The 15,355-nt window shown below is 43.4% G+C and overlaps 1 protein-coding gene across 4 annotated transcripts in view; it reads left to right on the top strand.

Annotated features, from left to right (window-relative positions):
* LOC124152934 (histone deacetylase 6-like) overlaps positions 1–13,874 on the top strand; it is a 341,819-nt gene extending 327,945 nt beyond the window's left edge. For all 4 annotated transcript variants that reach the window (XM_048397096.1, XM_048397095.1, XM_048397097.1 and 1 more), the window contains 3 exons: positions 5,941–6,093; positions 8,400–8,528; positions 11,933–13,874. In XM_048397096.1, coding sequence (XP_048253053.1) covers positions 5,941–6,093; positions 8,400–8,528; positions 11,933–11,992 — 342 coding nt within the window. In that variant the 3' untranslated portion in view covers positions 11,993–13,874. The remainder of the gene's footprint in view (positions 1–5,940; positions 6,094–8,399; positions 8,529–11,932) is intronic.
* The last annotated feature ends 1,481 nt before the right edge of the window (positions 13,875–15,355 follow it).

Below are 15,355 nucleotides of genomic sequence, written 5' to 3'. Positions count from 1 at the left end.
CAGCATCCATCCCTTCTTATATAGGTTAAATGTCTACGACCAGTACTTTCCAATGACTTGCCAGGATATGAAGGAATAACTGTTCAAGGAATAAAACCAACTTACTTACTCTCCTACACTGAACAGGTTCCCTTTAACTTCCATGTTTAAACAAATCCTGTTTGTTCTTGTTGCAGAGCTCCAGATAAGCTTTTGGTGTTGTAGGTATTTTACCTATGCATTTTACAATCATTGGGTATCAGTAATTCTATCTGGGTATTCAAATTTCTGTTACCCACTAGTTTTTACACATTTTGGAATTTAAGTTAAATATTTAAAAACACTATTCATCTAGTCCCTGCAAACTGGTGTTGTATGAGTTCGAGAGCTTTATAGGACTAAACAATACCATGATACTTCCACAAGAAATTGTGATGGCAAATGATCATGATGTAACTGTCATCGTGGAGTTTGGCAAGGTTGACGGAAAGCCCGTTTATAATTTCAAAATAAGTTACTGATTTGCTAATCGAATATGCAGGGTTGCTTCACAATATTTTGATGATATGCACAAGTTTTATTTTTGTAGCGTATCTGTATTGTTCGTTGCGTATTTGATACGCTTGGATTTTATTTTCTGCGTATTTCTGCATTTCTGATGCGTATTTTACGCAGATACGCAGCTTATCTGGAGCTCTGTTGTTGTACTGGACAGTCAAACTTAGTGCTACACTTTACTTATAAATTGTTATTGTTATTTTCTGTTTTTGATTTTTAGCTCAACTGGTGCAATTGTTCATCATCTTTTATACGCAATACATTTCTGTTTCCATATAATTTTGAAACATTGGAAGATTAGTTTAGGATAGTCCCTCAGTAAATACAAGTTTGATAACCTGCGAATTAGCTGAATATTTAGTGCGTCATTGGTCTCACATTTTGTGTTCATATTTGATGCAGAATGTAGGTTGTTCGAGGGTCTATTTATTAGTGCTGGGACAGGTATCTTGGGTACCTGGGTACTCAGGTTGGGTGGGTACTGAGTAGGGCCTGGGTACCACAGGACTACCCAGACCTGTGGTTAGTCACATGATCTATAACTCCATGGTTACACTACAAGTCACTAATGTTCACATTTCTTTCTGACTATGCATGCATTCATTCTGACTTATATATGTTTAAATAACGATAAGGTTTCGGTCAAATGCAGTGTATGCATAACAAGATCGTTTTGTATGTGTACCTAAACACTTTTTGCCAGGGCTTCAGTAACACAATTCCCAATTGGACATGTTGTGCCCAACTCTTGAGACCTACAGCTGGTGCCCGGGTAGGGTCGGGTAGTAAGGGGTCAAGTACCCGGGGAGTAAATTTGGACTCGTCCCAGCCCTCCTGTGTGGACACTGGACAGGTGGTGGTGCTTCACAAAGTTACCGACATGTTGTACCCAACTCTTGAGACCTAGAGCAGGTGCCCGGGTAGGGTCGGGTGATAAGGGGTCAAGTACCCGGGGAGGACTCGTCCCAGCCCTCCTGTGTGGACACTGGACAGGTGGTGGTGGCTTCACAAAGTTACCGCCATCTTAGGACCTCTGCAGTGGTTGTAAAGTTACGATTAAGTTTTGACTTCTCAGTCCTTCCTGGGCTCAGAGACACGGCATTTGGGAGAGAGTTTCCAGCCTAAATCAATAAGTTAGGTGTGGGTTGAAACAATCATTATCAATTTAGACAAAAGTTGGATATGGCTGCCACAATAGGAACAGCCAGACCAATCTTATTTTTTATCTAGGAAAAGGCGTCGTGATCTTTTGTGGTTTTGCATCTTATTTGACACTGTCACGTGTTTCCTCAATCAGTGTAACGCTGTAAAAATGTAGTGTAACTGCTGATTTAGAAGCATATGTTTTAATGTCATAGAAGAGAATGGAAAAGTGGACTTTCTGATTATGCTTTTAACAACTCAACTAAAGTAGGATGACTTAACGTCTGTGACTTTCTTGGTAACTCTCATTTCATGGTTTAAGTGTTCACTTGTCACGCCGAAGTCCCGGGTTTGATTGCCCACATGGGTACAATATGTGAAGCCCATTTCTGCTGTCCCCCGCGATATTGCTGGAATATTGCTAAAAGAATCATGATCACTCTACAAACATTAGACTATATATCTGTACACTCACTCAAACACATTGGATTGAGGTAGCCAAGTGGTTGATGTGTTGGTTAATGACAGTGAAGATTAGGGTTTGAATCTTCTCATTGATAAATTGTGTGAAGCTGGCCTACACTTCCATGGTATGGTTGGAATATTGGTGAAAGTGACGTAAAGTCATACTCACTCACTCACTCACTCACTCACTCACTCACTCACTCACTCACTGCAGACTCCACCCTTACAGGCTGAGCCAATTGAGCACATTCTCCCTGAATACAGAAAAGACCCATGAAGATCCGGGGTAGAATAGGTCTTCAGCAACCCATGCCTGCAGTAAAAGGCGACTATGCTTGTCGTAAAAGGCGACTAATGGGATCGGGTGGTCAGGCTCGCTGACTTGGTTGATGCATGTCATCGATCCCAATTGTGTGGATTGATGCTCATGATGTCAATCACTGGATTGTCTGGTCCAGACTCGATTATTTACAGACCGCCGTCATATAGCTGGAATATTGCTGAGTGCGGCGTTAAACAACAAACAAACAAAATCAAACAAACAAACGAATACAGAAAAGCTGTGTGGAATTATGAAACAATTATTAATGACCAGACTGTTTGTGGTAATGAACACTCCCTGAGTAACTACAAACTCCTGCTTTTACAACCTGACCCAGCTGAGCACAGTCTCCCGCCGAATCTAGCGTAGCAGTGTGGCAAAAAATGAGTCAAGAATTTAGAGACCAGACTGTTTATGGTGATGAACACTCCCTCATAAAGCACTGTTGACAGAGGGGATGGTTTCAGTGTAAGAATACCAGGAGGCGGAATTTACAAGTTACTCCCCCATCAAGGATATTGTCTGTGGCGAAGCAGCCTGGAGCACATGGTGGTATTTAAACTGTTTACATGGCAGGTGAAGAAAGACATTATCAGTCTGTGGTCCTTAGGTGTAGTTGGGTGGGAACATTTTTAAGTATTTTTGTGGGGAAGTTTAATGTTATTATATGTTGTGTTTTTCGACCGCTACTCATCACACGTCAATTATTATGAAGTTAGCACTGACATGGAGGAAAATAATCTGAAAGTTCATTTCATATATTTTTTACTTTTCCACCTACCTGCCAGATTTTCAACAAACAGAATCTGGAAGTCTGTGGTGTGGTTCGGTGCGGTGTGTATGTTGTGATGTGATGTGGTGTGGTGTGGTGTGGTGTGATGTGGTGGGGTGGGGTGGCGTGGGGTGGGGTGCAGTGCGGTGTGGTGTGTGTAAGGTTTGTGGTGTGTGTAAGGTGTGGTTTGGGGTGGTGTGTATATCCAGGTACCGTATTCATCGTTATAAGCGCTCCACTCTAATAAGCGCCCACGGCGACATTTGCTAATATATTGGTGAGTGAACAATCCCAATTAACACCCCTTCCGATTGATCAATGTATACAAGACTTATTTATTCTCGTATAATACCTACTCATGTGTTATATGCACCCTTAATGATGGGCAATTAAATTTCCTGAAAAATATATCTGTCGTACAAAAACACTTCAGGCTGTCAGCATAAACCACGAAATTTATCTTTCAACTCTGTTTTTTCCCCAAAATAATATACTAATAAGAGCCCCCTATTTCTAATTTTGAGGGACCGCTCTGTGGTCTAGTGGTAGAGCGTCCACCCGGAGAGCGGAAGGTCTGGGGTTCGATCCCCAACCGCATCATACCAAAGGACGTTCAAAGATGGTACTTGGTGTTACCCAGTCTGGCGCTCGGCATTAAGGGGCTAAAACAAGGACTGGTCGGCTCGGAGTCAGTATACTGTGTCTGAGTGGGGTATTCATGTTAAACTGCGCCATGGTATCTCAGTGAGCTAGCACTATAAATCAGCATCAGTCCGGACTAGTACAAGCAGCTACACAAACACACACACGTGCATGCACGTCGCTATATAAGTGCAATAATCTTGGACGCGACGTTAAACCCCATTTCACCTCACCTCTGATTTTGAGAGCACCCTGGGCGCTTATTACGTCGAATACGGTATTCTACTGGCAATATAGTGATCACATCTATAAATAATCAAGTCTGAACCAGACCATCCAGTGGTCAATATTGTGAGCTATAATCCAAGCTATTTAGTCGCCTCTTGTGACTGGGGACCTCTTCTAACACAGAGTCCCCAAGGGGGAACATTTGAAAATATGTTGATGTAGAGGTAACTCCAGTTGTCTTCACTCATTGTGGTGGATCCAGGTCAGACAAGGTCTCCAGTACCTCCTGCTTGTCTTCACTCATTGTGGTGGATCCAGGTCAGACAAGGTCTCCAGTACCTCCTGCTTGTCTTCACTCATTGTGGTGGATCCAGGTCAGACAAGGTCTCCAGTACCTCCTGCTTGTCTTCACTCATTGTGGTGGATCCAGGTCAGACGAGGTCTCCAGTACCTCCTGCTTGTCTTCACTCATTGTGATGGATCCAGGTCAGACAAGGTCTCCAGTACCTCCTGCTTGTCTTCACTCATTGTGGTGGATCCAGGTCAGACAAGGTCTCCAGTACCTCCTGCTTGTCTTCACTCATTGTGATGGATCCAGGTCAGACAAGGTCTCCAGTATCTCCTGCTTGTCTTCACTCATTGTGGTGGATCCAGGTCAGACAAGGTCTCCAGTACCTCCTGCTTGTCTTCACTCATTGGGGTGGATCCAGGTCAGGCAAGGTCTCCAGTACCTCCTGCTTGTCTTCACTCTTTGTGGTGGATCCAGGTCAGACAAGGTCTCCAGTACCTCCTGCTTGTCTTCACTCATTGTGGTGGATCCAGGTCAGACGAGGTCTCCAGTACCTCCTGCTTGTCTTCACTCATTGTGGTGGATCCAGGTCAGACAAGGTCTCCAGTACCTCCTGCTTGTCTTCACTCATTGTGGTGGATCCAGGTCAGACGAGGTCTCCAGTACCTCCTGCTTGTCTTCACTCATTGTGGTGGATCCAGGTCAGACGAGGTCTCCAGTACCTCCTGCTTGTCTTCACTCATTGTGGTGGATCCAGGTCAGACGAGGTCTCCAGTACCTCCTGCTTGTCTTCACTCATTGTGGTGGATCCAGGTCAGACAAGGTCTCCAGTACCTCCTGCTTGTCTTCACTCATTGTGGTGGATCCAGGTCAGACAAGGTCTCCAGTACCTCCTGCTTGTCTGGTCCAGACCTGATTCCTGGAATAAACAAAGTGTGCCGATCACCTTAAAACATTCCCATTGATAACATTGTACATGGAAGCAGGGGCGGTCGGGTAGCCTAGTGGTTAAAGTGTTCGTTTGTCATGCCGAAGACCCGGGTTCGATTCCCGACATGGGTACAATGTGTGAAGCCCATTTCTGGTGTCCCCTGCCATGATGTTGCTGGAATATTGCTAAAAGCGGCGTAAAATCAAAAACTCACTCACTCACATAGAAGCACCTGCATGAGGTGCAGGAAGTAGCCTTCACGAAATGCTGGTGGAGGAATAACAGTAGAGAATTGACAGCAACAACAATTGCATATATGAGTGGGATAACATTGATAGGTGTTGACAACAAGGGGATAATACTGTCACAACACGATGGACAGAGAACACATAGGTGGGAGCCATTGGTACATAACGCCAATAAAACAGGATAAGTGATTATTGCTTGATGAGTTCATAGTAGGCAGATGGGATGAAATAGCCTTGATCTCTGTTGATTGATGGCTTGTGGCGGCGATTGTGGATTGCTTCTGTTAGTCATATCTTGTTTCTCCATCAAGTGTTACCTGAGGAGGCCATGTTAATTACAGGTTGATATTTGACATTTTCCAGAACTTTGAGAAGATGTATGCAGTTCAGCCACTGACGTGGTGTCCCCACCTGGAGACCGTGCAGCCCCTACCAGCTCGGGGCCTGGACACAGGTGACCCCTGTGATGTGTGTGGAGACCTGTCAGAGAACTGGGTGTGTCTGGTGTGTTACAAGGTAAGTGATGGACACAGGTGCCCCTGTGATGTGTGTGGAGACCTGTCAGAGAACATGGTGTGTCTGGTGTGTTACAAGGTAAGTGATGGACACAGGTGCCCCTGTGATGTGTGTAGAGACCTGTCAGAGAACTGGGTGTGTCTGGTGTGTTACAAGGTAAGTGAGGGATGCAGGTGCCTCCTGTGATGTGTGTGGAGACCTGTCAGAGAACTGGGTGTGTCTGGTGTGTTACAAGGTAAGTGATGGACACAGGTGCCCCTGCGATGTGTGTGGAGACCTGTCAGAGAACTGGGTGTGTCTGGTGTGTTACAAGGTAAGTGATGGACACGGGTGCCCCTGTGATGTGTGTGGAGACCTGTCAGAGAACTGGGTGTGTCTGGTGTGTTACAAGGTAAGTGATGGACACAGGTGACCCTGCGATGTGTGTGGAGACCTGTCAGAGAACTGGGTGTGTCTGGTGTGTTACAAGGTAAGTGATGGACACAGGTCCCCCTGTGATGTGTGTGGAGACCTGTCAGAGAACATGGTGTGTCTGGTGTGTTACAAGGTAAGTGATGGATGCAGGTGCCCCTGTGATGTGTGTAGAGACCTGTCAGAGAACTTGGTGTGTCTGGTGTGTTACAAGGTAAGTGAGGGACACAGGTGCCCCTGTGATGTGTGTAGAGACCTGTCAGAGAACTGGGTGTGTCTGGTGTGTTACAAGGTAAGTGATGGATGCAGGTCCCCCTGTGATGTGTGTAGAGACCTGTCAGAGAACATGGTGTGTCTGGTGTGTTACAAGGTAAGTGATGGACACAGGTGCCCCTGTGATATGTGTAGAGACCTGTCAGAGAACTGTGTGTCTGGTGTGTTACAAGGTAAGTGATGGATGCAGGTGCCCCTGTGATGTGTGTAGAGACCTGTCAGAGAACATGGTGTGTCTGGTGTGTTACAAGGTAAGTGATGGACACAGGTGCCCCTGTGATGTGTTTGGAGACCTGTCAGAGAACTGGGTGTGTCTGGTGTGTTACAAGGTAAGTGAGGGACACAGGTCCCCCTGTGATGTGTGTGGAGACCTATCAGAGAACATGGTGTGTCTGGTGTGTTACAAGGTAAGTGATGGACACAGGTGCCCCTGTGATATGTGTGGAGACCTGACAGAGAACTGGGTGTGTCTGGTGTGTTACAAGGTAAGTGATGGACACAGGTGCCCCTGTGATGTGTGTGGAGACCTGTCAGAGAACTGGGTGTGTCTGGTGTGTTACAAGGTAAGTGATGGACACAGGTGCCCCTGTGATGTGTGTGGAGACCTGTCAGAGAACATGGTGTGTCTGGTGTGTTACAAGGTAAGTGATGGACACAGGTACCCCTGTGATGTGTGTGGAGACCTGTCAGAGAACTGGGTGTGTCTGGTGTGTTACAAGGTAAGTGAGGGACACAGGTGCCCCTGTGATGTGTGTAGAGACCTGTCAGAGAACATGGTGTGTCTGGTGTGTTACAAGGTAAGTGAGGGACACAGGTGCCCCTGTGATGTGTGTAGAGACCTGTCAGAGAACTGTGTGTCTGGTGTGTTACAAGGTAAGTGATGGACACAGGTGCCCCTGTGATGTGTGTGGAGACCTGTCAGAGAACATGGTGTGTCTGGTGTGTTACAAGGTAAGTGATGGACACAGGTGCCCCTGTGATGTGTTTGGAGACCTGTCAGAGAACTGGGTGTGTCTGGTGTGTTACAAGGTAAGTGATGGACACAGGTGCCCCTGTGATGTGTGTGGAGACCTGTCAGAGAACTGGGTGTGTCTGGTGTGTTACAAGGTAAGTGTCTGAGGGACACAGGTGCCCCTGTGATGTGTGTGGAGACCTGTCAGAGAACTGGGTGTGTCTGGTGTGTTACAAGGTAAGTGAGGGACAACAATCAAAGTCTAAAGCTGGTAGTATCAGAAGATGTTTGAGGTAATGATGTAGATGACTAGATTAAATCATCCGCGGGGGGGATCAGTGCTGTATGATACCTACGTTCCTCCACCAGGTGAGATCCGTCCCACAGCATTGAAACAACCTGCATCATCAGTAGCTGCGGGGTGAGGCATTTCATCAGTTGATGAATTCTTTTACATCTCATCTGGAAACTGTGGAAATCTTTGCCGAATCAGCAATACCTGATGCTCTACAATATTTGCAGCTTTTTAAAGCAAGACTGATTTATGTTCCTTTCTAATGGACAAGTCTACCATTTGTATTTCCGTTAAAACTTTTTGTTCAAGATTCTTTTAGGAAATTGTGGGTTTTCATTTAACAAATTGCATCAACATCCTTTCTTTACCTGACAGGTGTTTTGTAGCCGTTTCGTTAACGAGCACATGTTGTTTCACGGAATCGAGGCGGGTCACCTGATGGTGCTGAGCTATGCCGATCTGTCTGTGTGGTGCTATGGATGCGATCACTATGTCGACAATCAGGTGTGTAGTATACGGACAAGGAGCTATTTTGTAAAGGAATATTTAACATGTGATCATAAAAATGCTCATTTAGGCTGAATATGTTTTTTATTGTTAGATAGACCAAACCATTTGTTTGTACAGTGAACTACGCTTATAACAAAATGACAGATATAACAAACATTTTGTTGGGTCGCAGCTATTTGTTGTGTATAATGCTTATAACGAACTACGGTTATAACAAACTTAAATTAGTGGTCCCTTTGAGTTCATTATAACCGTAGTTTACTGTAGTTTGTTCTTTGGATGTTTTGGGCAAATGATAGTTCGGTGTATCAATAATCCTCTGAAAGTGAGTTCTATAGTATACATTCATTATTGTCATAATGAATTCTGTCCTGTGAAGATCCTGGGAATAGGTCTTAGCAACCCATGCTTGTCATGCATAAGAGGCGGCTACTGGAATCAGGGGTCAGGCTTGATGACTATTTGATGGATATCATCGTATCATAATCTCAATTGCATAGATCGATGCTCATAATGTCAATCACTGGATTGTGTGGTCCAGACTTGATTATTTACAGATTGCCATCATATATATGGAATATTGATGAGTGTGACGTTAAACAACAAACAAACAAATAAACAAACAACCAAACATAATGAATTCTCTTAAATTCACAGATAATGATAGAATGATTTTATGGGTTGCTTTCGTAACAGATTCATGAGCGTAGTTTTAGAAATGATTGGCTGGGATTCTAAACTTCTCAGTGACATTAAATTTGGTTAAGCAACTCACTGACTGACTGACTCACTCACTCACCCTACCACCCGCTCACTCACTCACTCACTCACCCTAACACCCACTCACTCACTCACTCACTCACTCACTCACTCACTCAAACCTGCCAGCCCACTCACAGAGACAGTTTTGCCCAATACATCACTCTTCAGTGGCATCAGTGCAATATGGGGACTAAGGGAGGCCACTCCAATCACAGAATGCATGGTCCATGAGGTAATGGTGGATGTAGGACAGGGATAGTTATGTTACTACTATGTTATCTACAGAAGCAAAAGAGTTACATTAGATGTCAGAATGCCCCTGTGGGAATATGCCCGCCTCTGTGGTGTAGTGGATCAAAGCTCTGCCCGCCTCTGTGGTGTAGTGGATCAAAGCTCTGCCCACCTCTGTGGTGTAGTGGATCAAACGTCTGCCCGCCTCTGTGGTGTAGTGGATCAAAGCTCTGCCCACCTCTGTGGTGTAGTGGATCAAACGTCTGCCCGCCTCTGTGGTGTAGTGGATCAAACGTCTGCCCGCCTCTGTGGTGTAGTGGATCAAACGTCTGCCCGCCTCTGTGGTGTAGTGGATCAAACATCTGCCCGCCTCTGTGGTGTAGTGGATCAAAGGTCTGCCCGCCTCTGTGGTGTAGTGGATCAAACGTCTGCCCGCCTCTGTGGTGTAGTGGATCAAACGTCTGCACGCCTCTGTGGTGTAGTGGATCAAAGCTCTGCCCGCCTCTGTGGTGTAGTGGATCAAAGCTCTGCCCGCCTCTGTGGTGTAGTGGATCAAAGCTCTGCCCACCTCTGTGGTGTAGTGGATCAAAGCTCTGCCCGCCTCTGTGGTGTAGTGGATCAAAGCTCTGCCCACCTCTGTGGTGTAGTGGATCAAAGCTCTGCCCGCCTCTGTGGTGTAGTGAATCAAAGCTCTGCCCACCTCTGTGGTGTAGTGGATCAAACGTCTGCAGCCTCTGTGGTGTAGTGAATCAAAAGTCTGCAGCCTCTGTGGTATAGTGGATCAAACGTGTGCCCATTTTGATCCTCTGGCAACGACAGACCAAACAATTTTGAAGATACTTGATGATTTTACCCAGTCTGGCACTCGGCAGTTAGATATAACAAGGACTGGTCAGCTCGGAGTCAGTATTATGTTTCTGAATAGGTTATCCATGTGAAACTGCGGCATGGTATCTCAGTGGACTAGCTCTTTAAAACTGGCACAAGTTTGGACTAGTCCAAGCAGAATACACAAGGACTGGTCGGCTGGGAGTCAGTATAATTGTTCTAAATAGGTTATCCATGTGAAACTGCGGCATGGTATCTCAGTGGACTAGCTCTTTTAAACTGGCACAAGTTTGGACTAGTCCAAGCAGAAACACACAAACTGCATGCATGACGCTCTGTATGCATGGCGCTATGTATGCATGGCACTATATGAGTGAAATATTCGGGAACACAATTTTGTCATCCAAAACAGGCTCCCACAGGAGATATGGCTGCAATGAAATTACATCACAATGCTTTGCAGACCATTGTGACATCACTGGTTACCATGACATCACAATCAAATGACATCACTAATGGCTCTGCTACTGAAGCTGTTTGCAGTACTTTTTACACTGAAGACACTGCTAATTACTGTCTACAAATTGAAAAAGTTGAAAGAATGATGTTGGATGATAAATAAAATCTCACCCTCGTGTCTTTTGATATCAAACATATCAACACTCGTTGATAAAAGTGGCAAAAATCCTCAGCAAGCCTCAGAATTTTTCCACTTTTATCAACTCATGTTGATATATTTGATATCAAAAGACACTCAGGTGAGATTCTCTATTTAAACCCATTTCACCTTAACTGTGGGAATACAGTTAATTGTTCTTTTTCTTATGCACAATGTCAACATCAAGGTCCTTTCATGCACTCATTGACCTGTGAAGATCCGGGGTAGAATAGGTCTTAAGCAACCCATGCTTGTCATAAAAGGCAACTATGCTTCTCATAAGAGGCGACTAACGGGACTTGGTTGATGCATGTCATCAATCCCAATTGCGTGGATCAATGCTCATGATATTAATCACTGGATTGTCTGGTCCACACTCGATTACTCATCATTGTATGTTGTAGTATATTTGTAGGATTAACAGAATAGCAACATCTCGTGACATATCCATATAGCTGCTAAACATCACAAGACCGATTATACAGTAGACAGATGCTATAATCACATCTACATCTCAGCCAATCACACACCACTGCACCGATAGCTTTAGGCCATGCCCCCAAATAGTTTTCCTTTGTAATCTGATTACCTAGCGTGTGATTTCAGCACTTTCACTTGAGACATTTAAATTCTTTCTACGAATGTTATTATTTTTTTGTACGGAATTGAGTGAATGTATCTTGAAAAATTGATGTTTGCAACAAATTCAAAATTAATTTTTGAGCCAAACTTGCAATTTAATGGATCGGGTGGTCAGGCTCCGATGATTGCATGGTATTGTGCCCCAACATCGTAGGATGTTCCTCATAGTAATCACTTGTTTGTCTGATCCATTCTTGATTATTTACAGGTGATGATGATGACGTGACTGCAGTGATAAACACCATTCACTCACTCACTCATTGTCCATGTGTTACAGGTGATATACCCAATGAAGAAAGCAGCCCACAGAAGCAAGTTCGGTGAGGATCTCCCTTGAATCTACAATTCCTGGACAGTCACCTGTTTTATACACAGAGGTCAACTTTACGCAGATATATTGTTTATTTTTAATAGGTGTAATTTAATACGTGCATGTGTGATAATGAGAAAACAGTCAGAATTTCTTATATTTTGTAGCTGTGAGATGTTTTAGCATATTGCATATAAGTTTGTGTAGTCATATATTAATATACTTTCTGTAAATTGGGGGATTGTGAGTAAATGTTTTTGATGACAGGTATCTCTGCAACTAGAGAGTATGGAGACAAATACTTTGCATGCTATTTGTTTTTTCTGAACTATGTGTGGTGATTATTGTGTTTTTTATTGTAAAATGATATGGAAAATATCAGAATTTGTGCATCATGTTATAAGTCCTTGTCTTGTTTTTATTTTTAAGATGTCTATGATTTCATTTTACGTTTTACCCTGTATAAAGTTTTAGCTGTGTACATAACAGAAGTTGATGTCTCATCAGCTCGAGTCGTGAGACTTAGGAGAGTTATTGTGTCACTCTGCAAGTGAAAATAGCAAGAAAACCTTTATCATGAGACAGCTGGTTTTGGCCAAACATTTTATTTTATTTTGTAACAGATTGTGTGTTCTTCTAAAAGAACAAGGTGGGATACGGGCCCTTTTTGACCCATGGAAAATGTCACATTTTAGAGTTGCCAAAAACTTTGAAATATTATTACGAAAATTATCCGACATTTAACGATGGCTGACAACAAGCCATGTTTCTTTACTCCACTTGCGCGTGGTGGACTTCTGACCGATCAACATGTAACTATGGCTACGATGAGTGAAAGAATATTTAAACTTAAAATGAAAATTTTAAGTATGAACAAGTCTGTGACCTAAGACGACTTTTTTTTTAATTTTCAGTTCTACTGGGTTTTTTCTACATCTGTGAAAATCAGTTTGGATCAACGACTTTGATATTTTCAAATATTAGAACAACACTTTACTGAAACCCCTAAAGACTTTTTGAAACGTTATCCTTGCCTTTCCATTCAGAGTCCCAAACCTGCAGTTGTCAAAATGAACCAAATCTAGTTCTCATTCAAAGAAACACATCTTGTGATGCTCGTAACAATTTCTAAACATTCCCTCGGTTCTAAAGTGGGCAGATCAGTGCCCTTGTCTGACTTGCCCTGCTTCTGAATATGTTGCAATGGTTATATAATCAGTCCTGCAGTTTGTCATGGTGTGTGTGTAATTGTCTGAAGGAGAGGAATGAGAGTAACCTCCCTTGTTCTTGGGAAAACTAGTGTCAGAAAATAACTGTTTAGACCTCAATCAACCCTTTTACATCTTTCTAACTATATTTTGCTGATATATTAGGTCTGTACTGAATCGAAGTTTCATATGTATTGTACATGTAATTGTCTCTAGCTGAATGAGAGTAACCTCCCTTGTTCTCGGGAAAACAAGTCTAAGAACAACTGTTTAGACCTCAATCAACTTTTTTACATCTTTCTAACTATATTTGGCTGATATGTTTGGATCAGTACTGAAGTTTGCATGTGACAGGATACAAAACAACTAAAGATTGTTTCACTTGGCCACAATAAGTTATGACCAAAACAAGTGTATGACCAGTTGTCAAGTCATTATTAGATCTCAACATTTCTTACAGGAGATGAACTAGGTTGACAGGTCATTATTAAATCTCAACATTTCTTACAGGAGATTAATTAGGTTTATGAAGGATTTTCTCAGGGAGTATTGACATAATCAGCGAAGGAGCATCATCACGAATGTCATCACCTTAATAAAAAATGGTGTTGAAGGATCTGTATCTGTCATTCAATATCAGCTACATCACATCTGTCTCTGTGCACGCGACTTTTGCCATGTAATAAAAAGCATTAACCTGATATCATGTCTCGTCTTGTGTTTGTGCGACTTTTCGTTTTAACAGTTTTCAAAAAAAGTGTTACTGGGGGTAGATGTCTGTTGGTTTCCATGGATTTGTGATCTCCTACAAAACAGCCCTAGAGTTGAAGGTTAGGACAGCCGTGGCCATCTGTAGGGATTCCTGGGGCAATAGATCCCGAGCAACTTATGCTTGGTGTATGAGACGGCTAGTAGATTGAGTGGTCAGACTTAGTGACTTGGTTGATTGGGAGGTCAGGCTAAGTGACTTGGTTGATTTGGTGGTCAGGCTTAGTGACTTGGTGGATTTGGAGGTCAGGCTTAGTGACTTGGTGGATTGGATGGTCAGACTCAGTGATTTAGTGTATTGGGGGGTCAGGCTTAGTGACTTGGTTGATTGGGTGGTCAGGCTAAGTGACTTGGTTGATTGGGTGGTCAGGCTTAGTGACTTGGTTGATTGGGTGGTCAGGCTTAGTGACTTGGCTGATTGGGTGGTCAGGCTAAGTGACTTGGTTGATTGGGTGGTCAGGCTCAGTGACTTAGTGGATTGGGTGGTCAGGCTTAGTGACTTGGTGGATTGGGTGGTCAGGCTCAGTGACTTAGTGGATTGGGTGGTCAGGCTCAGTGACTTGGTGGATTGGGTGGTCAGGCTCAGTGACTTAGTGGATTGGGTGGTCAGGCTTAGTGACTTGGTTGATTGGGTGGTCAGGCTTAGTGACTTGGGGGATTTGGAGGTCAGGCTCAGTGAATGGGTTGATTGGGTGGTCAGGCTTAGTGACTGGGTTGATTGGGTGGTCAGGCTTAGTGACTTGGTGGATTGGGTGGTCAGGCTCAGTGACTTGTTGATTTCATGTTACTCATTATATCAACCTCCTGTTTGGTCAAACCTGGAGTTTTTTGTACAGAACAGCAGGAATATCACTGAGTGTAGAAGCACTCCATTGTCGGGACAATACCAAACATACCTACTTTTCTGGAACACTATAGTCAAGTGAAAATAGCAAGGAAGCCACCACAAAATGCAACAAAAACGATTCAACTGATTTACACTCAGAATTTATCCCTTTACAACATATAAAAAGTCCAGCAAAATCCACCACTCCGATTTGGGTTGACTTTTTATATGTTGTAAAGGGATAAATTCTGAGTGTAAATCAGTTGAGATAGTTTCTGTTGCAATTTGTGGTGGGTTGGGTCTATATTTGGCTAAATTGACAGGACTACTGCAAGAGCAACTCAAGTGATTCCTGCATTTTTACCACTCTGTAACACTTCACTGAGGCACGGACATGGGGTGAAATAAGAAAGCTCAGTACATGTTGTAAATGACACAAAAAATAGTTGTATTTTACAAATGATATACACACATATTGTTTGAGTTTCTGATATCATATGCAGTTAAGAATACATTAGCTTATCAGCTCTCAACGAATCTGTGACACCACTCCTTTTCCCATACAGTGATAATAAAATAATCAGATAT

The sequence above is a fragment of the Haliotis rufescens genome, unplaced genomic scaffold, assembly GCF_023055435.1.
Source record: "Haliotis rufescens isolate VD_foot unplaced genomic scaffold, xgHalRufe1.0.p SCAF_16, whole genome shotgun sequence".
In the NCBI taxonomy this organism is placed as follows: Eukaryota; Metazoa; Mollusca; class Gastropoda; order Lepetellida; family Haliotidae; genus Haliotis; species Haliotis rufescens.
The sequence above is the reverse complement of the archived record's forward strand: the minus strand, read 5'-3'. Positions and strand labels throughout refer to the sequence as shown.